Source organism: Eumetopias jubatus, unplaced genomic scaffold, assembly GCF_037043125.1.
Source record: "Eumetopias jubatus isolate StellerSeaLion01/CBP00866 unplaced genomic scaffold, mEumJub1_p1.0 scaffold_2, whole genome shotgun sequence".
Classification (NCBI taxonomy): domain Eukaryota; kingdom Metazoa; phylum Chordata; class Mammalia; order Carnivora; family Otariidae; genus Eumetopias; species Eumetopias jubatus.
In genome coordinates this window covers 24,384,326-24,410,231 of record NW_028274808.1, presented here as the reverse complement: position 1 = coordinate 24,410,231, position 25,906 = coordinate 24,384,326, and the positions used below count along the sequence as shown (strand labels likewise).

General features: G+C 35.6%; 1 protein-coding gene across 3 annotated transcripts in view; it reads right to left on the bottom strand.

Annotated features, from left to right (window-relative positions):
• SGCZ (sarcoglycan zeta) overlaps window positions 1–25,906 on the bottom strand; it is a 463,311-nt gene that overhangs the window by 199,733 nt on the left and 237,672 nt on the right. For 2 of the 3 annotated variants that reach the window (XM_028099878.1, XM_028099879.1), the window contains exon 2: window positions 5,109–5,210. The exons of the other annotated variant lie outside the window; for it this stretch is intronic. In XM_028099878.1, the coding sequence (XP_027955679.1) occupies window positions 5,109–5,210 (102 nt within the window). The remainder of the gene's footprint in view (window positions 1–5,108; window positions 5,211–25,906) is intronic. 3 annotated transcript variants of the gene reach the window in all.

The following is a 25,906-nucleotide window of genomic DNA, read 5'->3' as shown; positions in this document are numbered from 1 at the left end:
ACTGGAGATCATTCAAACTAGGTCAGGCAAGTGCTTTAAGTTTTAGAATGATAAATTTTTAATTTTAACAAAACCATAGCTCAAAGACAATAAAATATGATTTACAAGGAGAATATGGATGTATGGAAAATTCCAATAATCAGAACAATACCCTTATACATAAAATAAAAGAATTAGAGCAAGGGCAAAATTCATGTGAGGAAAAATAAAGATATGGAAGAAAGACTGCAGATAATGACAGTTACTTGCATTCAGAGGAACAATAGTTTAAAAATAATTAAAGGAATTATGATAGCTGTGTACGACAAAGATGATCCAACACAAGAATTATTGCTTTCTCTGAATTGAAGCTCTAAGCAAATGAAAATGAAAGATATTGAGTGATATACTAGACAACATCTCCCTAAAATAAAATGGCAAATATGTATCAGGCATCTAGGCAGAAAGTTCATGTCATCAGCAGGAGAAACATACCAGGCTGCCCACAAACTTTTTATGGCAATATTCAGTGGTGGAATTGAAGAGAGCAATCAGTTAACAGGAAAAGAAGGGACGAACCATTAATAATACTCCCAGAAAAGAATAAAGACATCAGTGAGACACCTTCAGCATGAAATATTTTAAGAGTTAACAAACAAAACTAATTAACAATGAAATACAAGTAAGGAAGAAATGATTGGAATAACGAACTCAGTCATGAAGAAGCCATAATAAAAGGAGCTGATGGTTAGTACCACAGCCATCTATCTGTAGAACTAAGACCAAAGTGCCAACGCAATTAAAGTTGCAGAACAGAATGTAAATATTATGAATTCTGACAAAGTTAAAATAATATAATTATCAAAAAAATTGAAAATGAAGAGGGGTAAGGACAAATTGGAGAGGAGCTAATCACCTTGCATTGCACTGCAGGGAGTTAATGAACACTGGAGTTAATGCATCCAGCTTCTTAATGATATTCAGTCTTTTAATCTTAACCATAAAGACAAGTATTTTTAAAAAAAATTCTTGTGATAAAGAAATATTTAAGCTCGGCAATGCTTTCCCATTAATTTCAGATTTTTCATTTATTAAAGCATGTGTTATTATTTATTAACTAAATATATTTATTTAATTATATATTAAATATATATTAATTATATATATTAATATATATTAATTAAATATATATTAAATATATATTAATTAAAATAGCATGTACATGTCTGTCTCTATACTTACCCTTTTTTTGGTGCAGATGTGTGTAATTATCTAGTTGGGATGATGTTTAGCATATGTTAATGGTTTCTTTTCTGAATGTAAAAATTTTGGGGGTGATATGTGTTTTTAACTTGAATAAAGACATTATAGCAAAATAATACACAATTAAACACTTAAATGTAAAATGATAATGATAATAATGATGATAATAAAATGATTACACAAACTTGCAGATATTCCTTTATTTGCATGGAGGAGATTTGCCAAGGTACCTGAAAGATACAGGGTCAGGGGTTGGGTATGTTGAATAAGCAGGGAAGAAGTTTGCTATGTTTGTCTGGCCCCATGGCTTTGTGTCTGAACTCTATAAAGAATAATTGAACACACAAGGCCAAAAACTGGTTGTGACCAAGAACTGAGAATCCCAGCTTTGAGGCCAAGTGAAATGACTGTACATGAAGGGGAGAGCATGGCCTTACTCCCAGCTCTGCTAACACAGGAGTCCCAAGAGCTCAAATTTCACTTTGTTTTGCTGTGGAGTTACAGGAATTGGAATTATCTGGTAGCAGTTCTCTTGCATAATTATCAGTCCATCATGAAGGATGCTGGGATAGGGGTCAACAGTGAGGTATCACTTTAATTAAGGACACTTGAACAGAAAAAAATTAATAAGAAAGCTGTTCAATTAATATCAGATGAGGCTGGGTAACACAAAAAGTTCCAGAGAACTGCATGATGCAAATTTTTCAGGCAAGAATCAGTGAAATGTAGGTAATTTAACCACCTTAGTTTTCCGGACTCATGAAACGCTGGGGAAAAAAAAGCCTGATGATTACACGTCCTAATTTCCTGACAGTTCAAAGATTTTGAGCTCATGTTAGATCATGTGCATTGAATATTGATTCAAAATCTTACTTTCATTATTATCATTTATGTAAGGTAGCCCCAAATCCCATATCTTTCATACTTTTCCTACTTGAAGAAAACTATATATTTAACTTCACTCATGTTTAGTAAGTACTTACTCCCTGAAAATAGTGTTGCTAATTCTGAAAGATACATTGATTCTTCAGATATTTCAAACATAGAATATAATATTTTCCTGTGTACTGAAAATAATGGACCACTTTAAAAAGGTTGCTTTTTTAAAAGCATGGAGAAGAGAATAAACTGTGATATATAATAATAAACTTCAAATATCTATAGATATCTGCTGGTAGGGGCAGGGAATCAGTCAGCATAGAGTAGAAACAGCCCATGGTTTACTAGGTTAGGAGACTAGATGTGTGTGTCTGTGGGCAACTGCATTTTTTGATTAATAGAGATCATTCTGTCTAGTTGTATGGGATTAAATTCCTACATAACCAGGAAGTTATTTTAAATAAAAAAATTCTTTATTTCAGAGTTGAATACTAACTAAATATAAAGAAAGCTACCCACTGACATTAATTCAGGAACACACACACACACACACACACACACACACACAATCAAATTGCAGGAAAAAAATTTACACAAATTAAAATTGTACACAATAGTAGTATTTTTCTCATCTTAACTGAATCTCTATAAGTATCTTTTGAATTGAGTAGATTTCTTTAACTTAGACCTACAGGAACTTTAATATTTTATCATAAAAACTATTTGAATACACAAAAAATGTGTGTAAATACTGAAATGTATAATGTGGTTTTGAAAAATCTCATTTCTACTAGTATTACTGAAATTTTGGTATTCTTTCTTAATCTAAGAATTAAGTGTTTTGATAAGTTTCTACAAAACTCACTTTATTACTAAGAAAACTCAGGCTCAGGGAAACTGTGGCTGGCTTTTTAAAACAGTGAATAGGCTTTATGGCAGAGAATGAACAACTGCATACATTCAGGGACAAAAGAATCCTAACCCAGGAACTGTTTATAGAAGACATTTTTTTCTCTTTATTTGTGTTCATAATGTGTGTGTAGAGAAATTTTCAAAGAGGAAACGAATCTCTATTTTTTCTCCTGTCACACCTAGCCTCCTGTCTGACTGTTGAGGACACATGGTCCCACCTGCTGTCACTGTGCCAGGCTTCGCAGTCACCACCGAGAGACAAATGATTAGAGAAGAGATGTGAGGACAAGCAACAGGTCTGGGACGTGGAAGGAGCATAGAGGTTTCAATCAACACAGTGAGTTTTGGAAATGCTTATGAACTTGAGGTGATGAACTTCCCCAGGGATAAAGGTTAGAGAGCCTGACAGCCACCAGCTCACACTTTGAAGCTAACACATTAGTGGACTCTCTTATTTGGTCCACTAATGGTGTAAACATATATCCCAGTTTCCCAGGAGAATCCTGGTTTACAGCTGTTGTTACACTCTCAAAAATGTTCTGGCTGGGAAGATAAACTCTATGACCTGCCTGCTGGCGAAGGGCTTACCCACACTTCTCTAACCTGGATTCCCAGGCAGCCACTCCAAATTGATCTAAAATGGCTTTGAAGGTAAATCTTTGCTATCCCTGGACTTATCAGTGGAATGCATTTCCGAAGATGTTCCTGCCTATGATTACTCTCACCTTCCTGTGTTAAGTAATTTCTTGATTTCCATGCATGAGTTTTCATTTCCTCAAATACTAAACCATTTAATAGTGCCAACCACAAGAAGAAACCAGTAAATAAGTGAGTGGTGGTGATGTCCAGTCGGAGGGAAGGCACTAACTTGGGTATGCATGTTAGTCTTTTAGTTTTCATAAAAAGAAAATAAAACAAAAATACAACTTTTTAATTTTAAATTTAATAAGTTTTTATAGTAAGGTCAGGTTTTCATACATGTGTCTATCATATTATTCATCTGCCCAAAATCCAGCAAGTAATCCCTCAATGTAAAATTCTAGTACCTAGAGTGGCAATCAATATAACGTATTTGTGAAGCTCTGCAGGTTCATACAGAATAAAATAAAATTTAAAGTTAATATAATTAACCTAATTAGAAGTTTTATAAAAATAATCCTCTGTTTTGTTTTCACTTCGATATTTAAGGGAAAAATAGCTTTGAAGCAAATTATTAAACTATGGCTTACTATGAAACCCATTTGCTAATACATTATATTGGTATTTAAAAATTATACTAGTCTAAAATAGACTTTCATATTTATGAAGTAAGGTTAATAATCTTTCCACATTTTATATAATAACAAGATTTTCATTTTTTCTGACTTACTAAATTTCCACACATACACACATATGCCCAATAGATTTTGAAAGATTCTAGTTTTATTTTCATGTACCCAAGAATACTTGCTACTTTCTGAAAAGTAACACACTGAAGCCAAAATGCACAATGATTAAGCTACAATCTTTTGATTTTTAGCATGCTGCTCAGTGAGATAAAATACCCATAAGGCACACATACACACACGCACACATTTGAAAGGGTAAATATTCTTACTTGTTTTAAATAATGTTCATCCAGAAATAAATGGAATTTCTATACTAAGACACTTCCTCATCTTTTTTTAGAAAAAGCATGTTCATTTGAGCTAAAAAGATTTATAATATATTAAAATAAAACCATTTATTCAAGTCAATGTTTCCTGCAAAAATTACTCAAGATGTAGCAAATGCCCCTTTTGAAATTACTATAATTGTGTATTTTTTACTTCTATTGAACAATAGAGGGGCAAATTTATAGACTAAAGCAACATTGCAGTTTAATTCAAAATGGTTCTCTAATTTGTCAGTTTAAAAAACTAACCTTCTCCACTGGTTTTTCAATTGTTTCACTGTTTTGATTTCTTCAAATCAATCTTTAGCTTAAGGAAACTAAATACATGCTGAAGAGATAAGGGGGTTTTAGCCTCCTATTTCAAGCTAAAACATAACCTCTAAATTATCTTTTACAGTAAGCCAAAGCCAGTATCACATACCTTTCGGGAATGAATTTCTTTCACATACAATGGAAGTAGAAACTCAGATATACCTTCAAGTCGGATTCCCTTCTTGGTGACTCTCAGATTTCCCATACCATCCTACAAGCAATGAAATATAGTTCACTTTTAGGTTAATTAGAGAATGAATAACTGGCCATAATTTTCTTAGGGCTAAATTGAGAAAACAGTAAGCTCAAATCAGTGATGATTTAAGGAAAATGAGAGATTGAATCTACTTAATAAATGATTGCAGCAGTTTGCATGCATATAAAGGGCTCTGTTTAAAATGAACAGGAAAAGAGGTATATTAAGGACCTGGCATCTTTTCTTAGCTCTCTCAGAGATTAGGATTTGTCCATGAAAAAAATCCTGTACTTGTTTCACGTATCAGCCAGTTTAACTATTTTGGGGGTATAATGATACTTGCTATCTGACTATTGGAAACAACTTTGCTTGCAGAGAGTTCTAACAATATTTTTACATCACAGTTATCACATATTCCTACAGTAGTCAAATAGTCAGATTTGCACAATGATTTCAACAAGTACTTAATAACTGGCTAGCGTAAGCTTGGTGTTCCTGTATTCAAACCATGAGTAAATCTGATACCCTCTCCTTTAGAAAACAACACTCTATAAGGAGGATAAAACAAGTACATAAATAACATTTATGAGATAGAATAAAATAAATTTAAAAAGTAAGAATGGAGTGCTAATAGGAATTAAAGAAAAATTTCAAATTTGATAAGAGAGTGAACAATTCCTCATGAAAGAGATTAACTATGAGAAGGGCCTTAAGAATATGGAGTTTCAACAGGAGATGTCCATAGAGGGATGGATGTTTCAACATAGATGTCCATTGCAGAATGAACGTTCTATAACATTAAGAAATAGCATGCCATCCAATCTTGCTAATAAATGGACTATTGTGAGAAAAAACAACTGGGAGTATGTTTTGAAACCAGTGAAAGGAAAGCCATGAATGCAAAGGTAAGGAGTCTGTACTTACATCAAAAGAAGAAGAAACATAAAAAGTTCTTGAATAGCTCAATGGCTTGAAATGATCAGAGTTAAGCTTTAAGATTAATGTGGTAGGAGCACTATGTGGGGCTGACAGAATATCAGTAAGAAGGCACAACTTGGTAATACGTGTAAGGAGGGTGGTGGAAGAACAGCCTAGAAGACAAGGTGACTAATTTTATCTGGAGATACTAGACACAGGGACATTTATGACTAACCCCAGGTTTGTGACTATGACCCAATAAGGAAATGCAGTGATTTTTTAAATTGGAATAATGAAATTTGTACACTCAATGGCAAAATGAGTTTAGCTTTAGACTTCCTAACTTTGAGGTATCATTGAAAATTCAGATATTTGTCCATCAACTAACACATCTGTAAAAAAGAGGATTGGAGAGTGACAATTGCTTAAGGCACGCTTGAATCTACTATAATGGATGAGTAAGTCCTCCACAGAAATATGTCTATAAAACCACAGAGAAACTCTTAGATAATGACCAGGTCTACAGGTTGGAAAGAAGCATTTCATACATCCTGGAAGGCTATAATCAGTGAAGAAAACTAAGAAATTATGATGGACCCAGCATCTACCACCTGGCCCCACATTCCTCCCCAAAAGAAATGAATAGAACTTTGAGTAAGAATTAAAGGACTTTTTTTAATCACACAAGGAAAATGACTATTGAAGATATTTTGACATGGTGAGGTTTCAGTCCTCTAATGGAAGGACAGAGTAATGAATTCTGGTTGAATTAAACTTGGGATGGATGAAGGGATTCATTTCTTTTTTTAAAGATTTTATTTATTTATTTGAGAGAGAGAATAAGATAGAGAGAGAGCATGAGGGGGGGTCAGAGGGAGAAGCAGACTCCCCTCTGAGTAGGGAGCCCGATGCGGGACTCAATCTGGGACTCCAGGATCATGACCTGAGCGGAAGGCAGTCGCCCAACCAACTGAGCCTCCCAGGCGCCCGAAGGGATTCATTTCTTGGGACTCAAACTTAGAGCTAACACTGGAAATGTCTAATAGGGAATTGACTAAATTTTTTACAAAAAAATTAAAAAGAATTTCAGGCATCACTGAAGACTTATTCAGATGAGAAAATAGGTCTACTTTTTTGGGGATGACACACCCCAGTTTCTCTGAGACAGAGCTGGTTTATACCACTTTTATATTATCCTCTTTCACTTTCAAAATTGAAAAGTGTTTCTGATTTAGACATCAATTACAGGGGCGCCTGGGGGTCCCAGTCGTTAAGCATCTGCCTTCTGCTCAGGTTATGATCCCGGGGTCCTGGAATTGAGCCCCACATCGGGCTCCTTGCTCGGCGGGGAGCCTGCTTCTCCCTCTCCCACTCCCCCTGATTGTGTTCCCTCTCTCGCTGTGTCTCTCTCTGTCAAATAAATAAATAAAATCTTAAAAAAAATAGACATCAATTACATAGTCACCCATTTGCTCACTCTAATTAGTATCATTTGGCAACATCATACCTATCTAGGAACAGAAACTGGCAGAATTAACAGGGAGAGACTCAAAACTGAGGATTTGCTAAGCAGCAATGGCAGAAGGTCGTAAGTAGGTGGCATGTCAAAATAGCAAAAAATGATGATCCTCAAATGGCTGACCATCATTTTTCTCATTGGGTAGAGATAAGTAAAGCCAGAACACCAATGTTGGACAGCAAAAATAGCACAGGGTTAGGGAATGGCAACTTATGATCAATTAATGATCGAATTCAGTAGAGTTAAGAAATATGAGAAATGTTAACACAGGTTTATCATCAGAAAATAGAACTTCAGATTTTGAGGGGTTTTTTTTTGTTTTTTTTTTTTGCAGATTTTGAGATCTTGAAGGTAAAAAAATTTCCAGACATCATGAAGCCTGAAGAACACCTGAGGAGTGGGCAGAAACAGAGTGGAGACCAAACTCTTTGTAATTCAGAAAGAATGTACAAAGTGACACATGGTTTTAAAATATTATTTTGCCCCTGAGAGAGTTTCTTGACTAAATTTCACACAGTGACGGTCCATATATATATTCTCAAATGCCTGCCGGAAGGAAGTGTTCTGAAATGTTCACCATTGAAGTTGCTATGGAAACATCTAAGGCAACTGTTAGTCTAACTTAGAACAATAGAAATAAATTCTATCATAATTCCCAGTTCAACATTAATCTTTAAAAATGTTTTCATAAGATGATTAGAAATAAAAGAACTGGGCATCCAATGTTAACTGTGATATTACTTATGCTATATGTATATTTAATTTTGGAAAGTTTTGAATCAAACTCAGTGTTTTCCTTTTATATTTTCTACATAATATATGATTTAGGGCATATAAATCTATTTTATTTAATTAGATGAATAGATTTACCCTGTCTAAATATAGGAGTGTTAGGGTAGTATTGTGTTTGGAATCTAACCTCACTCTACTATATCCATTTGTCCCTCCATTAATTTCTCCTATTTTGAATTAAAAAATGAATATTCAAGTTCTTACATCTTTCATCCTATCTACATGTAGTTATAAAATACATAGAGGGGCATAATATATTCAGTAAAGTCAACCTGATCTTCACATGCACGTACCAAGTCCATTAATAATTTATGAGATGGTGAAATAATCTTGTTTCTCTTCGGCAGGAGCATTAGAAAGTGATTTTATTCTTACTGTCACTATACTTTCTTGATGCACTATATTTTTGGTCCCTTCAACATCTAAAAGGGAGAAAATAACTTCTGGATTTGCTTCTAAGGATGACATTGCCAAAACACCAGAAAATAACAAATTTGATATACCTATGGTTCAGGCCTCAACCTTGTCTCTGTCATTTTCATCCTATGTAGGTTTGAACTTAACTAATTTCTTTGTTTTTTTATAATTATTTTAAATAATTTTATCACCTTAAATTTATCACCAGTAAAAGCAGTAAAAACACAACTTAATGTATTTATTGCAAGGATTGCATGAGGATATAAAGAGCTTACAATAATACCTTACTTATATAGAAGTATTCAATAGCTTTAACCATTATTAATATTCTACCAAAAATAATTTAAATTTTTGTCTCATATCATTATTATAAAACTCATATTGTTTATTTTCAGAGAGATTATCTTTGAGCTTCAGTAGACGTTACATCAAGCTTTATCATCATTATAGTTATGATGCCATTATTCATCATCTAGTAATCTCACAAATCACTTACCTACTCTTGACAGACAGTGTAGTAACATTTTAGAAGGGAATATGGAGCCAGACAGCTTGGATTTGAAACTTTCTACTCTCTGTATCCAAACTGCTATATTTGTATTTTTTGATAAAATGTATCATATTCTGATTATAGTTTTAGTTAACTCTTCTTAAAAGGTAAATGATCTTATTTATGTATGTACTTACCCCTTCTTCCAGCACAGTCTTTCCAACAGTGGTTTTATGTGGTATGTATATATTGAATGCTTAAGTATTTAATTGATCAGTAGAATTTAGATCTTTACATGATAAACAATAAAAGTGCTTATAAAATCATACTATCACCAAAATCCATAGAATTTATCTATAGAAACTGCAAACAATCTTTACTATACTTTTCATGAACTTGATTTTTTGGGCAAGGTGGAAGATACTTTGTTGAGAAATATTCTTTTTGGAATTTATTATGAGAAATAGACATTAAAATAAATAATAGGTATAAATGTAAACAAAGAATGTTGATAGACATGTCATTTTAATTTAAAATCCACACTCATAACTTTGCAGTGATCTTATCTTAGTGCACTCTGTACTCACACAAGATTCTTTATGATGCTTAGCTATCCGGTATTAGGAGAGTTGTTTAGATGGTGGCTACCCACAGAATTTGAATTATGCCTTAACAGGCAAATGTAACTTTCAAAGTAATGAAGATGTTGACATGGAATTGAGAAGAAATTTAAAAATTGAGGTGATTATTAAACAATATATAAAATCTGGTGCTTCGTTAATTTTTTTGAGAGGGCAGAGGGGCAGAGGAAGAGAGAGAATTCTGGGGCGGGGCAGATGGAGAGGGAGAGAGAGAATCTTAAGCAGGCTCCAGGCCCAATGCATGAGCCTGACGCAGGGCTTGATCCCACAACCCTGAGATCATGACCTGAGCTGAAATCAAGAGTAGGACGTTCAACCAACTGAGCCACCCAGGCGCCCCAAGTGCTTGATTAATTATTAAAAAAAGTTTTCAAAGAAAGTTGAATCTAGTAGCCGGAGGATAATTAAATATAGGTTTTAAATATTTTTTCTGGTTAAAACCAAAGGTAAATTTCTTCCAAATTACTAGCATTATTTCAAAAGACACTGATTAGATAAGGAGATAAATATATGTATTTCGATGGCTTTGATTATCTAATGATATTCATTCTATATTTCAATTTGCTTGAGGAAATGACCTGAAAGAGGCTATTTAGAGACGAATTGAAGCCCAGTATGATAAATTATTTGTGAGACCTTGGGGATTAAATATTTTTAATAAAGTAAAGAACCATACAAGGAGATGGAAGTATTAGGCTGTTTAAAAACAATTACAAACGACTTTTAAATGTCTTTTTATTATTTATTTTCTTCTGTATGCTAAATGAGTTAAAAATTGTTTAATTCCCAACTCCTAATTAAAGAAGAAATTCTCTTTAAAATATTTAAGCATTTTCTCTTTTTTTCTTTTTCGTTCCTGTTTTAAGCTGATGTTATTTATAACTTGTAATGAGCTGTTTTTCCCCAAGCACAAGAGAAAGAACAAACAAAATGTAAATTGACAGCCTGCTTTATATGTACGTTTTTACTGTGTTGTTCACTATAAGCTTGTATTTTATTTTCATTTTAATTGGCTTGCCTTAGTCCTGTCTATTATTAGAAAATAAACTCTACAGTGATAAGAACTGATAGACCTAAGAATGTGACCTCTAATTCAGCTTGTATAGAAACATCTTTAGAAATTGTTGTTAATAACATATCTTTTATCATCTGGAGCATTTATTACTTTTGTTTATAGCCCATAGTTGTTCCAACTTTCATAATTTATATGTCACTGTCAGCATTGTGAAAAGGGTTTAATGTATTCATATTTAAATACAACAATAAATATTGCACTTTGTATCTCTTATTTGTATTAGTGTTCTATTAACTATGTGAATTATTTTTAAAAAGCATAATAAAATGAAATTCAATTTGTTTTCCAAATTTTTCTCTACTGATAATAGAATTCTTTAACAAGCATTTCCTTATTTTTCTAACAATCTACATATCAATAGCCTCATACAGCATATGTAATTGCTTACTAAGAAAATCATCAGGATGAAAATATGTTGAAACAAAATAAAGCCAAAACCAAAAATATGTTAATCTGATATGGCAGATAGGATCACGATCATCCAGTAAATGGAGAAAAAAAATGGATGGGTTCAATAAATCCAATGAGACTATATATAAAAGACCAGCAAAATATATATATATGTATATATATATAATGCAATATATATTTATATATATACATAATATAATGGGGAATAAATTATAGCTATATTTATATGGAGAACAGATCATAGTAGGAACATTTGGAACACATAGGCATTTTATGCCCAATATTCTCAAGAAAAATATTTTCCTATAGGATATCTCTCTTGGAATCACTATCAGGAAAAAATTATTGGTGTGGCTCCATCTAATAATGTAATATTATTGTATAAAACAACTTTAAATGTGCATGGAAGCACCAGCATTGCACCATCTTAACTTGAAATTAAGTTTAAACCCAGAGAATGTGATAAGCAATTGTGGCAGGAGACAGACACTGGCTAATGAGGAGCGCCATTGGAAAACCCAGCCTGCTACTACAAAGAAATCATCTCAGTGCTAAATGGAAACAACTGGAAAGAACCTCAGGCATTTGACTTAAGGGAAATAATAAACAATGAATTAGTAATAATGTTATGTTCCCTAAAGATTGTCATCTGTAAATGGGTGACTGAGGAACACTATATTTTAATCATTGTAACAAGGGTATAAAGCCTACAGTTTCACTGTTAACATGTCTGTCTTCCCCAAAATATAAATAGAATACTAGGATTATAATAAACCCAGTGGAAAAAAGTTCTTTTTTCAGTGAAATTTAGGAATAGGTGGAATAATGTCCCTTTGAACACATTGTACAAATACTGGTCTAGTTTTTTATATTTTATAAACTCTGAAGGAAGACCTATTAACAAAGTGGTGCACAGAAGTGATTAAAAGAGTTAAAAGCTATCACGTCTCCACAAATATTTATTGAGAGCCTATGTATAGCACCACTAAACTCTGTTTATAGTTTGGCTTCCCAGCTCTTTTTAAATACTAGAGAAAATATGCTGAACACTGCTAGGAATCTGGTCTGCTTCACAGATGTAATTTCTTATTGTCTGTAAGAAATGTGAAAGAGAGGTAATGCTGAGCACAGGTCTTTTTGCATATATTTGCCCGTTACCATAAGCATAATTTATTTCCTTAAAGAAAGATCACTTTTTGCCTCAAACAAAATCACATATTTGGACCTATAAATTAAGAATAAGACCTTAGGGTACAGTAACCCTACCTAGGTAGTCCTCACGGTAAGGTTTTGCCTAAGAATTCCTTCCAAACTCCCAAGACAATACCTTAATATCTACCTTCACTATGGAATTAACTGTAATAGCTTAGGTCATAGAGCATTTTAGCAGACACTGAGTCAATGGCACATCACCACCCTGTTCTCATTTTATTGAAAACACCAATGAGAGAGAGAGAGAGAGAGAGAAGTTAAGTGGGTCTTATGCAGCTAGTAAGCCCAAAGTCTAGTCCTCTTACTTACTTGATTTATTTATTTGAGAGAGAGAGAGAGAGAGAGAGAGAGAGAGAGGGAGAGAGCACGAGTTGGGGGGAGGGGCTGAGGAATAGAATTCCAAGCAGACTCCCTATTGAGCTCAGAGCCCTTGCAGGGCTCAATCTCACCCCATGAGATCACGACCAGAGCAGAAACCAAGAGTCAGGCATGTGACTGACTGAGCCACCCATGCACTCCTAGTCCTCTTACTTTTAATCAATCTAGGCAACAATACATATAGAAAATATAAGTCAAATTTATTTTACTATGAACTCCAATAAGGATGTCCTAATATTTTTCATTATTATTTGAGTTAATTGATATCTCTTCTTCTTTCTTAAATTGTATACCTTTTCAATTTTTAAAAAATTTCCTTCTCTAACTGACTTCATGTACCAGCATACGTTTCTCTTTTGGTTCAGATCTGAATCATGGTATTCTGAAAAAGTTCTGGTAAGACAAAAAACTCTGTTTCCAAATGATTATAAAATTTACCTTGAAAATGAAGTACTAGGAACAAATTATTGATATTTGTTCAAGCATAAAACATTTTAAAGAAATCTCAAAACAGTATTTGTGATAAATAAAACATTCACCACTTCATATTCTTCCTGTGAGTTGTTTTGTGATTACCCTCATCCTATAAAACTAAGTTATGTGTACATGCATGCAGTAATGCGGGCATGTGTGTGTGTATTTAGAAGAGGTTAGTTCACAGGAGGAGTACGAAAAATTAATTTATTAAACTTAAAATTGTAGCTATCCTACTATCCTGGAACTGAGGGGATATCAGGTGATCCTCACTAGAGACAGCAAAGAAATCCCATGAAGACACATATGAGCAAGCCGATGCTCTCGGTGGGACCAGAAAGTGGGACCACTGGTAAGAGCTGTCTGACTTTGGATTGCTTAGCAATAACCCACAGCAGTTGGCAAACACAACATTGAATTTATAGAGCTGTAACATTTGGCCTCTTAAACTAAAGATGTCACTTAGGTTTTTATATCTGAAGATTCTTCTCACCATCAATGAGAAATGCATTTCTCACCCACGCAGAAATGCAATGGGTCATCTCTCAGCCAAATCTTAAAAGATGCTATAAGCTTCCTTGAAGGATACTAGAGGTTTCCACCTATTTCACTCTCAAGTTTTGAGGATGGATTTTTTTAAAGATTTTATTTGTTTATTTGACAGAGGGAGACACAGCGAGAGAGGGAACACAAGCAGGGGCAGCCGGAGAGGGAGAAGCAGGCTTCCCGCACAGCAGGGAGCCCGATGTGGGGCTCAAACCCAAGACCCTGGGATCATGACCTGAGCCGAAGGCAGACACTTAATGACTGAGCCACCCAGGCGCCCCTCGGATGGATTGTTTTTGTCTACAACATGTAGTCTAGCATCACATCTTTTATGTATGTTCCATTATGAATACTATTAACTACCCACTTGGAAAGTATTTACTAAGATTTCATTCTTCTACATTGTATCTATTATACTTTATCATAGTTCCAAATGGCATCCTTTCCATGTTTTATTTACTATTTGTTATATCACAGACAGACATCAGCCTGTAATGGAAGCCTTCCTGTGTGAACTGCCTCCTTTCCCCTTTGCCAACTCTACCTGGTTCTGATGTGCTTGCTGAAGATAATTCAAGTAAGAGTCAATAACTAAACCCAAACTAGGCCAATCAGATACCTCTGACTAGCATATTTTGAACTCAAAATTAAGAACAACCACCAATTAAACAAAATCTATTTGAATGTAAAAGTGGGAGTTTATGGTGACCATACTTTCAGTTACATAGAGAAAGGCAGAATATCCCTCCCTAGGTTAAGAGAGGCCAAGAGAGAATAGAAGCTAATTCTACTTGGTAAACATACTTGTGTCTTGTTGCTCCTGAGGCCCACATGTATAACTGTCCTTCTCAGATTGTGTTTTTTTCCAGTACTTCCTTACGTATCATGACCTCACAAATTCTCTCTCCCTCTTTCTCTCTCTTCCTTCCCTATCCCTCTCTTCCTCTCTCTTCCAACTCCTTAAACTACATACTTGTTTACTAAGAGAACAATTAAATCCATTCCAATAGATTCTCTGCTCTATATGTTCATACTTATTCGTGGTGACCACATCCACTTCCAAGACTAAAATTCTTTTACTTAAGTCAAGCTTCTGTCACTGGAACTTTGTGTATTCTTTTCCTTCTCTCCATCCCTCTTCCCTCTTCATTTGGTTATATCTGTCTAATCCTTTGTACAGCAGTTCAAACATATCTTACAGAAGGCATCTTTCCTGTAGGGCATCTTCCCATACAAGCTTGGAACTGTTGCCTTTGTGAATCACAGCACCAGACACAGGTCCTTCAAGAGCCTTCTCAGAGTTTGCATCAGTTCACATTGTTTTTGTGTTAATATTTAATTACAACTGAGATCAAATTGTAAGCTTATTATAGGCAGGTACCACATCTTTTTGCTCACCATTGAGTCCATGATTTATTTTTACAGATGGATATTTACAACTCAAATTTGTCTTTTCAATTCTAGACAGAGGTATTCGTCTACTTGCTGCCTCCTATTTCCTGGAATATCACAAGCATCTCAAACCAAGCCTATTCCAAACAAAAGTGATAATCCCCCAACATGAACTGCTTCTTATGATGTGTTCCTTATCTCAAAGAATTATTATCATCCCTATATAATAGAAATCTGTATGGATCAGTTACCAAGCCCTACCCACCTGCCTTCATTTTGGTATTGCTCTGGCACAGTGGGATGTACTATACAGACAGTCCTTGCAGGAAAAACTTATAGCCCCAATGGCTAGAAGCAAAGAGAGTAGGTAATCTGTGTTTATTTGAAACATAAATCAGATGGGATAAAAGGGGGGTTAGTGATAAAGAGAAAGAGGCTATATTTCAAAGGAGTAGCAAGATCCAGCCAGCCAGCATGTGTCAGCAAGGGGAAGGCAATTACTTTCTGAGGATTTTTTATCATATGGTCAGAACAGAGTTCAATTTGGGATACAGAATATTACATCTGGAAAGGCTCCTCAAAGATTATGCAAACTTATTACTAGGATGGCTCCTAGAAGCATGGAAAATGCAATGACCCATGTCAAGTAACCTGCAAACTGGATTTTCATGGCAGGTGGTGAAAGCGGGGACTTAACATCTCAGGGAAGTGAATCTTCTGGACTGCATAAAGCATGTAAGTTCAGAAGACCTGTCAAACCATTACCATCTATGGGAAAGACACAGGATACACCATTTACCAAGGTAGAGGGAATCACTGGTGAAAGGGATACAAGATTCACTAAGTTCAGGGCTAGCTCTCCTCTGTAGATCAAGGCTGATGACAGAAAAGACCATTATAAAATCAGATTCACTCACGTCAGTGGAGGTGGCAGGGCCCTGAGATAATAAAGGCCAAATGGTAGCCTGAAGCCAGGTTAACACAGTTTTGGTAATGAGGGGCTAGGTTGGAGGAGCAACCAGGGCGCAACTCCAGAATGCTGTGGACATGGCCAATAAATCTGGTGGCCAAAGAAGCAAAAATGATGTTTAAGCAGCAAGGGCCCTATTCAACGTGGAGTATCAATGCAAATCAAGGATGAATGAATAGCAGGCTGAAGGCAGTTGTCCCAATAAACAGGTCATGATTCCTCGCCCAATTTGGTCATGAGCCAATTTTTTGATCCAGAATCCACTGACCTCCCTTGTAAGATTTTGATAAATGAACAAGTGCAATCACCCTAGAGTGAGACCCCTGAGAAATGAAGATTTTAGTCAGTCTACCAGGTAAGCCATCAAGTCAAGCAAAAGTCAGGTCCTACTTCAGTGAAGGGCTTGCCCCACCTGACATGACCATCAATGGCAGAAAATCTTTAGCTGTCAGTCCTGTCAAGAAATGCCTCAACTGCAAGGAGTCATCATGTCCATGATCAATTGATCGATGTGAAGATTTAAGGGCCCAGCTATAATATCCCTACTCTAGACAATTCTCAGGATTATTTTAGCTTCAGAGCTCCCTGGTGGGGTCAGTCAAGGCTGCCATTCTTCTCCATCACACCTGACTTCTTTCCTCTCTCTGCTCAATCCTGCTCCCTTGATGTAATGTTATCATTTGATTATTGAGAAATCATTTTATCAAAATGCAGTAAGTCCATAATACTTTTTAAATTAAAATTAAATTAAAAATTAAATGAAGTCTTAAGGCAAGGGTAAGACTGATGCTAAAAATGAAAATGAACTTTAATCTATATTGAAGAAATCAGAACATTAATATTGCTGCCTAGTGGAAAGACAGTAGGCTAAGATGATATTCATACTGACAACTCAAACATATGATAATTTTTTTCCTCTAGAGAGTGCTTAATTAATGTACCATCATCACCAGAAAAGTTTTTCATCTTTAATGCTTGTACTTCAAGCTTTTCTCTATGGTAATTCAATTATCACAGACTTTCTTAAAATATTTGATTAAGAACAATGGAATTTTTGTATAATTACACAGGTCCAGACAAATAATGTAAATCTAAGTTAGCTCCTATGTACCTGGAAGCCAGAGAAGGAACATCTCTTCTCTACATGCACATTAATCAAAATTTAGAACTTGTTTTCCAAATTTATACATTTATAAAACTCTTAAGAGATAAAATATGATGTTGGGTGGAATACTAGTTAAAAAGTTATGGTAGATAGTGATTCTACTATCCATCTTCTTTCTAGGTTTTAGTACAAAATTCAGAGTTATGGTAATGTTTTTTGTTTTTCCACACAATGAATCAGTTCCCATAACCTATGAATATGTTGGAGGGCAGACTTATGTAGAATTTTTGTATATAAGTATGGTCTTTTTTGGGGGGATGTACTTGGATAAAATCTAAGTATCCATCCCTGGAATAGTGGATGAGTAAAATACAGCGCATGTACACCATGGAGTATCATGCAATGTGCAGCAAATGACTAGATGTACACTTAGCAACAGTAGTTAAAAAATTAAAAAGTAAGAAATAGAATATTTATATTAATTAAACATGCATGTATAACACAGATGAAATCCATTTGTCAGAACACATAGGAATAAAATGGTCACTGTAAAGAACAGAATGATTGACTACAAAGAGAGGGCAAGTGTTGATAATGGAAATGGAAATGGAGATATAAATTTAAAAAATGAGAGAATAAATAAATAAATGATAAATGGTAAACAGTTAGTGACAGAATTTGCAGGGACTGATGATGATGATGTTCCATAAACTGATGGGCATGACTCTCTCAATCTTCTGCCTGAATATAAAAACAAATTAAAACCTGCTACAGAATGGTCAATTCCACCTATCCCCTTTGTTTATCCTCACTGCTATTGTTTTGATTCAGTTTTCTTTTTTCACTTTCAGCCTATACTACGATACCACTTTCCTAAATGTGTCCATTTTCTTTAATGTAGCCAATTAAAATCCTCTTTCAAATTGCTGATGCTCTTATCCTCTTATAAAGTGAAGCTTGTTTTATCAGTGTCCAAGGATAAACTCAACTTGAAAATGCCATCCGGGCGCCTGGGTGGCTCAGTGGGTTGGGCGACTGCCTCCGGCTCAGGTCATGATCCCGGAGTCCTGATATCGAGTCCCACGTCGGGCTCCCTGCTCAGCAGGGAGTCTGCTTCTCCCTCTGACCCTCTTCCCTCTCGTGCTCTCTCTCTCTCATTTTCTCTCTCTCAAATAAATAAAATCTTTAAAAAAATGCCATTCATATTCTGAACTATATTCTGGTAAGTTATGATCCAATAACAACAGCTGTATTTTGCAAACATTCCCACAATGTATCCAATTCCTTTTTCTTTGTTTCCATAACAACTGTTCTTTTATTCAAGTATTTATTGCAATGCATTATAATTCATTGATTACTGGCAACTCTCTCCTGTGGTCTGAGTTTACTGAGAGAACGTATTATGTCTTCTGAGTAGGAAAAAATACTCCTGTGTTTTTTACTTTACTTTACATTCATGATATGTCTGACACTAGATGTGTGGATTTTTCAGACACCAAACAATTCTCTAAGACACCCTATAATTTAAGTCAATTTTGACATTATTTACCTGGACATAAATTCCAGAGGTTGAGTCCAGTCTCATGGGATTGCCTCCTCCCCAATTTCAGATGCCAGTTGTGAGTCCAGTTGTTACCTGTTTCTGACCAAACTGCTAAATGGAAGGTTCCCATGACCTCCTCAGGTTAGATTAATTTGCCAGAGTGGCTCACAGAACTCATAGGAACATTTTACTTATTAGATTACTGGCTTATTATAAAAAGGATCTGACTCAGGAACAGCCAAATGGAAGAGATGCATACAGTTAGGTATGTGGGAAGGGGCAAAGAGCCTCCATGCCCTCTGCAGGCACCTGTCTTCCAGCACCTTCACATGTCCATCAATCCAGAGCTCTCCAAACTCTGTATTTTGGGGATTTTCATAGAGGCTTTATCTGATAAAGCCTCTATGATAAGCTTCATCATACCAATGATTAACTCAGACCCAACCCCTCTCCCATTTCTCTGGAGAGGTGGATGGGGCTGAAAGTTGCAAGCTTCTAATCATGGCTTGATCTTTTCGGTAACAAGTCCCTATCCTGAAGCCTCCAGGTGCCCAGGAAGAGTCCCCTCATTAGGACAAAAGACACTTCTATAACTCAGGAAATTCCAAGAGATTAGGAGCTTTGTGTCAGGAGCCAGGGTCAAAGACCAAATAGAGCAAAAAATGTTGCTAATGCTATTTTTTCCAAGTTTTTTATTTAAATTCCAGTTAGTTAAAATATAGTGTAATATTGGTTTGAGTAGAATTTAGTGATTCATCACTTACATAGAATACCCATAGCTCATCATAACAAGTAGCCTCTTTAATACCCACCACCCATTTAGCCCATCACCCACCCATCTCCCCTCCAGCAACCTTCAGTTTGTTCTCTATACTTAAAGGTCTCTTATGGTTTGCCTCTCTCTTTCTTTTTTTTCTTCCTTCCCCATGCTCATCTCTTTGTTTCCTTTTTTTTTTTTTAGATATATTTATTTATTTTAGAGAGAGAGAGAGAGTGTGTGCATGAGTGGGGTAGGTGCAGGGAGAGAAAGAATCTCAAGCAGACTCCCCTCTGAGCACAGAGTCAGATGTGGGGCTTGATCTCACAACCCCGATATCATGACACAAGCTGAAATCAAGAGTCAGATGCTTAACTGCTTAACAAACTGAGCCATCAAGTTCTGCTTCTTATATTCCACATGAATGAAATCATATGGTATTTGTCTTTCTCTGACTTGTGTATTTTACTTAGCATAATATACTCTAGCTCCATCCACATCATTGCAAATGACAAGATTTCATTCTTTTTAATGGCTGAGTAATATTCTATTGTATATATACCCAACATCTTTATCCTTTCATCAGTCGATAGACATTTCGGCTCTTTTCATAATTCGGTTTTGCTTATAATGCTGCTATAAACATCAGGGTGCACGTGCTCCTTCAAATTAGTATTTTTGTTTCCCTTAGGTAAATACCTAGTAGTGAAATTGCTGGGTCATAGGGTAGTTCTATTTTTAACTTATTGAGGAAACTCCATACTGTTTTCCAGAGTGGTTGCACCAGTTTGCGTTCCCATCAACAGTGTAAGACGATCCCCCCTTTCTCTGTATCTTTGCCAACACCTGTTGTTTCCTGTGTTGTTAATTTTAGCAATTCTGAAGGGGTGAGATGGTATCTCACTGTAGTTTTGATTTGTACTTCCCTGATGATGAATGATATTCAGTATCTTACCATGTTTCTGTTAGCCATCTGGATGTCTTCTATGGAAAAATGTCTATTCATGTCTTCTGCCCATTTCTTAACTGGATTATTTGTCTTTTGAATATTGAATTTCATAAGTTCTTTATATATTTTGGCTACCAACCCTTTATCAGATATGTCATTTGCAAATATTTTCTCCCATCCTGTAGGCTGCCTTTTAGTTTTGTTGATGGTTTCCTTTGCCATGCAGAAGCTTTTTAACTTGATGGAGTCCCAATAGTACATTTTTGCTTTTGTTTCCCTTGTCTTCAGCGACATGTCTGATAAGAAGTTGCTCCAGGCAAGGTCAAAGAAGTTGCTGCCTGTGTTCCCTTCTAGGATTTTGATGGATTCCTGTCTCACATTTAGGTCTTTCATCTATTTTGAATTTATTTTTGTGTATAGTTTAAGAAAATGGCCCAGTTTCATTCTTCTGCAGGTTGCTGTCCAGTTTTCCTAACATCATTTGTTGAAGAGATTGTCTTTTGCATTATTCTTTTCTGCTTTGTCAAAGATAAGTTTACCGTATAGTTGTAGATCCATTTTGGGTTTTCTATTCTGTTCTGTTGATCTATGTGTCTGTTTTTGTGCCAATACCATACTGTCTTGATGCTTACATCTTTTTTAAAAATTTTAAGATTTTATTTATTTATTTGAGAGAGAGAGAATGAGAGATAGAGAGCACGAGAGGGAAGAGGGTCAGAGGGAGAAGCAGACTCCCCACTGAGCAAGGGGCCTGATGTGGGACTTGATCCCGGGACTCCAGGATCATGACCTGAGCAGAAGGCAGTCGCTTAACCAACTGAGCCACCCAGGCGCCCTGATGCTTACATCTTTATAATAGAGCTTGAAGTCCAGAATTGTGATGCTTCCAGCTTTGGTTTTCTTTTTCAAGACTGCTTTCGCTATTCAGAGTCTTTTCTGGCTCCATACAAATTTTAGCATTATCTATTCTACCTCTGTGAAAAATGCCAGTGGCATTTTGAAAGGGATTGCATTAAATGTGTTGGTGGCTTTGGATAGAATAGACATTTTAACAGTATTTGTTCTTCCAATCCAGGAGAATGAAATGTTTTTCCATTTCTTTGTGTCATCTTCAATTTCTTTCATAGTGTTCTATAGCTTTCAGAGTACAGATCTCTCATGTCTTTGGTTTGGTTTATTCCTAGGCCTCTTATGTTTTGGTGCAATTGTAAATGGGATCAATTCCTTGATTTCTCTTTCTGTTGCTTCATTTTTGGTATATATCAGTGTTGCAGATTTCTGTACATTGATTTTGTATCCTGCAATGTTGCTGAATTCGTGTATCAGTTCTAGCAATATTTTGGTGGAGTCTTTTGGGTTTTCTACATAGAGTATCATGTCATCTGCAAACAGTGAAAGTTTGACCTCTTCCTTGCTGATTTGGATGCCTTTTATTTCTTCCTGTTTTCTGATTGCTGAGACTAGATTTTCTGATGTTAAATAACAGTGGTGAGAGTGGATATCCCTGTCTTGTTCCTGACCATAGAGGAAAAACTTTAGTTTTTTCCACATTGAGGATGATATGAGCTGTGGCTGTTTTATAAATGGTCTTTATGAGGTTGAGGTACCTTGCTTCTATCCCTACTTTGTTGAGGGTTTTTATCAAGAATGGATGCTGTATTTTGCCAAACGCTTTTTCTGCATCTATTGAGAGGATCATATGGCTCTCATTCTTTCTTTTATTAATGTGTTGTATAACATTGGTTGATTTGTGAATATTGAACCACATTTGCAGGCCAGGAATAAATCCCTCTTGATTGTGGTGAATAATTTTTTTTTAATGTACAGTTGGATTTTCTTTGCTAGTATCTTGTTGAGAATTTTTCCATCCGTCTTCATCAGGGATAGTGGCCTATAATTCTCCTTTTTAGTGAGGTCTTTGGTTTTGGAATCAAGATAATGCTGGCTTCATAGAATGAGTTTGGAAGTTTTCCTTCCATTTCAACTTTTTTGGTACAATTTGAGAATAGGTATTAACTCTTTAAATGTTTAGTAGAATTCCCCTGGGAAGTCATGTGGCCTTTTGTTTGTTGGGAGTTTTTTGATTACTGATTCTATTTCTTTGCTGATTACAGGTCCGTTCAAATTTTCTATTTCTTCCTGTTTCAGTTTTAGTAGTTTACATGTTTCTAGGAATTTATCAATTATTCAGATTGCCCAATTTGTTGGCATATAATTTTTCATGATATTCTCTTATAATTTTTCTGTGGTGTTGGTTGTGATCTCTCTTTTTCCACTTGTGATTTTATTTATCTGGGTCCTTTCTCTCTTCTTTTTGATAAACTCTCTAGGGATTTATCAATTTTATTTATTCTTTCTAAGAATGAACTCTTGGGCACCTGGGTGGCTCAGTTGGTTAAGCGACTGCCTTCGGCTCAGGTCATGATCCTGGAGTCCTGGGATCGAGTCCCACATCGGGCTCCCTGCTCGGCAGGGAGTCTGCTTCTCCCTCTGACCCTCTTCCCTCTCGTGCTCTCTGGTTCTCATTCTCTCTCTCTCAAATAAATAAATAAAATCTTAAAAAAAAAAAGAATGAACTCTTCATTGATCTGTTCTACTGGGTTTTTTTTGTTTGTTTGTTAATGTTGTTTCTATAGCATTTTTTAAAATTTTTTATTATTATTATGTTCAGTTAGCCAACATATAGTACATCATTTATTTCTGCTCTAATCGTTATTATTTCCCTTCTTCTGCTGGCTTTAGACTTTATTTGCTGTTCCTTTTTTAGCTCCTTTAGGTGTAAGTTTGGTTGTGTATTTGAGACTTTTCTTGCTTCTTGAAGTAAGTATATCGCTATATACTTCCCTCTTGTGACCAGTTTTGCTGCATCCCAAAGGTTTTGAATTGTCATATTTTTATTTTCATTTTCTTCCACGTATTTCTTGATTTATTCCTCAATTTCCTGGTTGACCCATTCATTCTTTAGTAGGATATTCTTTAACATTTAACATCCATGTATTTGTGGTCTTTCCAAATTTTTTCTTGTGGTTGGCTTCAAGTTACATAGTATTGTGATCAGAAAATATGCATCGTATGCCCTCAATCTTTTTGTATTTGTTGAGGCCTGATTTGTGACCCAGTATGTGATCTTTTCTGGAAAGTCTTCCATGTGCACTTAAAAAATGTGTCCTGTGTTGCTTTCAGATGAAATGTTCTGAATATGTCTGTTAAGACTGTCTGATCCAGTGTGTCATTCAAACCCATTATTTCCTTGTTGATTTTCTGCTTAGATGACCAGATGTAAATTGCTATAAGTGGGGTGTTAAAGTCCCCTACTATTATTGTATTATTTTCAATGAGTTTCTTTATGTTCATTATTAATTGATTCATATGTTTGGGTGCTCCCAAGCTGGAGGCATAAATATTTACAATTTTTAGATCTTCTCATGGGGGATAAACCCCTTTATTATGATACAGTGCCCTTCTTCATTTCTTGTTACAATCTTTGGTTTAAAATCTAGTTTGATATAAATACAGCTCCTCTGGCTTTCTTTTGATGTCTATTAGCATGATAGATGTTCTCCATCCCCTCACTTTCTGTCTGTAGGTGGCTTTAGGTAAAAAGTGAGTCTCTTATAGGCAGCATATCAATGGGTCTTGTTTTGTTTTTGATTTTTTTAATCCATTCTGATATCCTATGTCTTTTGATTGGAGCATTTAGTCCATTTACATTCAGAGTGATTATTTTGATAGATATGAATTTAGTGCCCTGTATTACCCGTTAAGCTATTGTTTCTGGAGATTTTCTCTGTTCGTTTCTAGTCTTTGTCACTGTTGTTCCTCCTTTCCCACTCAAAGAATCCCCTTTAATATTACTTGAAGAGCTGGTTTAGTGGTCACAAACTCCTTTAGTTTTTGTCTGGGAAATTCTTTATCCATCCTTCTATTTTGAATGACAGCCTTGGTGGACAAAGTATTCTTGGCTACATATTTTTCCCATTCAGCACATTGAATATATCATGCCACTCTCTTCTGGCCTGTTAAATTTCTGTGGATAAGTCTACTGCTAATCTTATTTGTCTTCCCTTTTAAGTTAGGGATTTCTTTTCCTTTGCTACTCTCAGGATTTTTTCCTTATCTCTGTATTTTGCAAATTTTACTGTGATATGTCTTAGTGTTGACGTACTTTTCTTGATTTTGATGGAGGTTCTCTGGGCCTCTTGAATTTGGATCTCTGTTTCCTTCTCCAGATTAGGGAAGTTTTCAGCTATAATTTGCTCAAATAAACCTTCTGCCCCCTTTTCCCTCTTTTGTTCTGCAATTCCTATGATACGAATGTTATTACACTTTATGGAGTTGCTGCATTCCCTAAGTGATCCAATATTTTTCTTTACCTCTTTTCTGCTTCATTATTTTCCATAATTTTATCTTCTATATCATTTCTTCATTCCTCTGCTTCTTCCATCCTTGTGGTCATTACATTTAGTCAGTTCCACATCTCAGTTACAGCATTTTCTATTTCAGCCTGACTGGTTCTTACATCTTTTATCTCTGTGGTAAGGGACTCCCTGGTGTTTTCTATGCTTTCTCAAGCCCAGCTTGTATCCTTACGATTGTTGTTTTAAATTCTGAATCAAGCATATTACTTATAACTGTTTTGATTAGATCCTTGGTTGTGACTTTTGCTTGTTCTTTTTGGGGGGGATAAATTCCTCCATCTTGGCATTTTGTCTAGGTTTTTGTCTTCTTCTGTGTCTTAGGAAAGCCTGTTATGTTTCCTGCTCCACTATGGGCACTGTGCTGCTCACTGAAATCCATCTATGCTGATGGGCAGGCATAAAAATCATTCCAGTCCACTCTCTCATCCCTGGAGAGGGAAGTCAGGGCCCACCACTGTCTAAGAAGCCCTCACAGAAGAGCAAACAATCTTGCCTCATGTGTTCCAGGCATCCTTCAGATGCCTGCTTTCACCTGGTCCATGTCTGGGCCATCTGTCCACCTGGCAGCACAGTGCACTTGGGTTTTATCTCAGGCATGCCTGCTGAGTTTCAAAACTCTGAACTTTAGGGAACTGGTGCTGAAGGGACCCACACTGGTTCTCTGGGGGAGGGTATTGCCACATGGGTTGGTGCTGGTTTGTCCC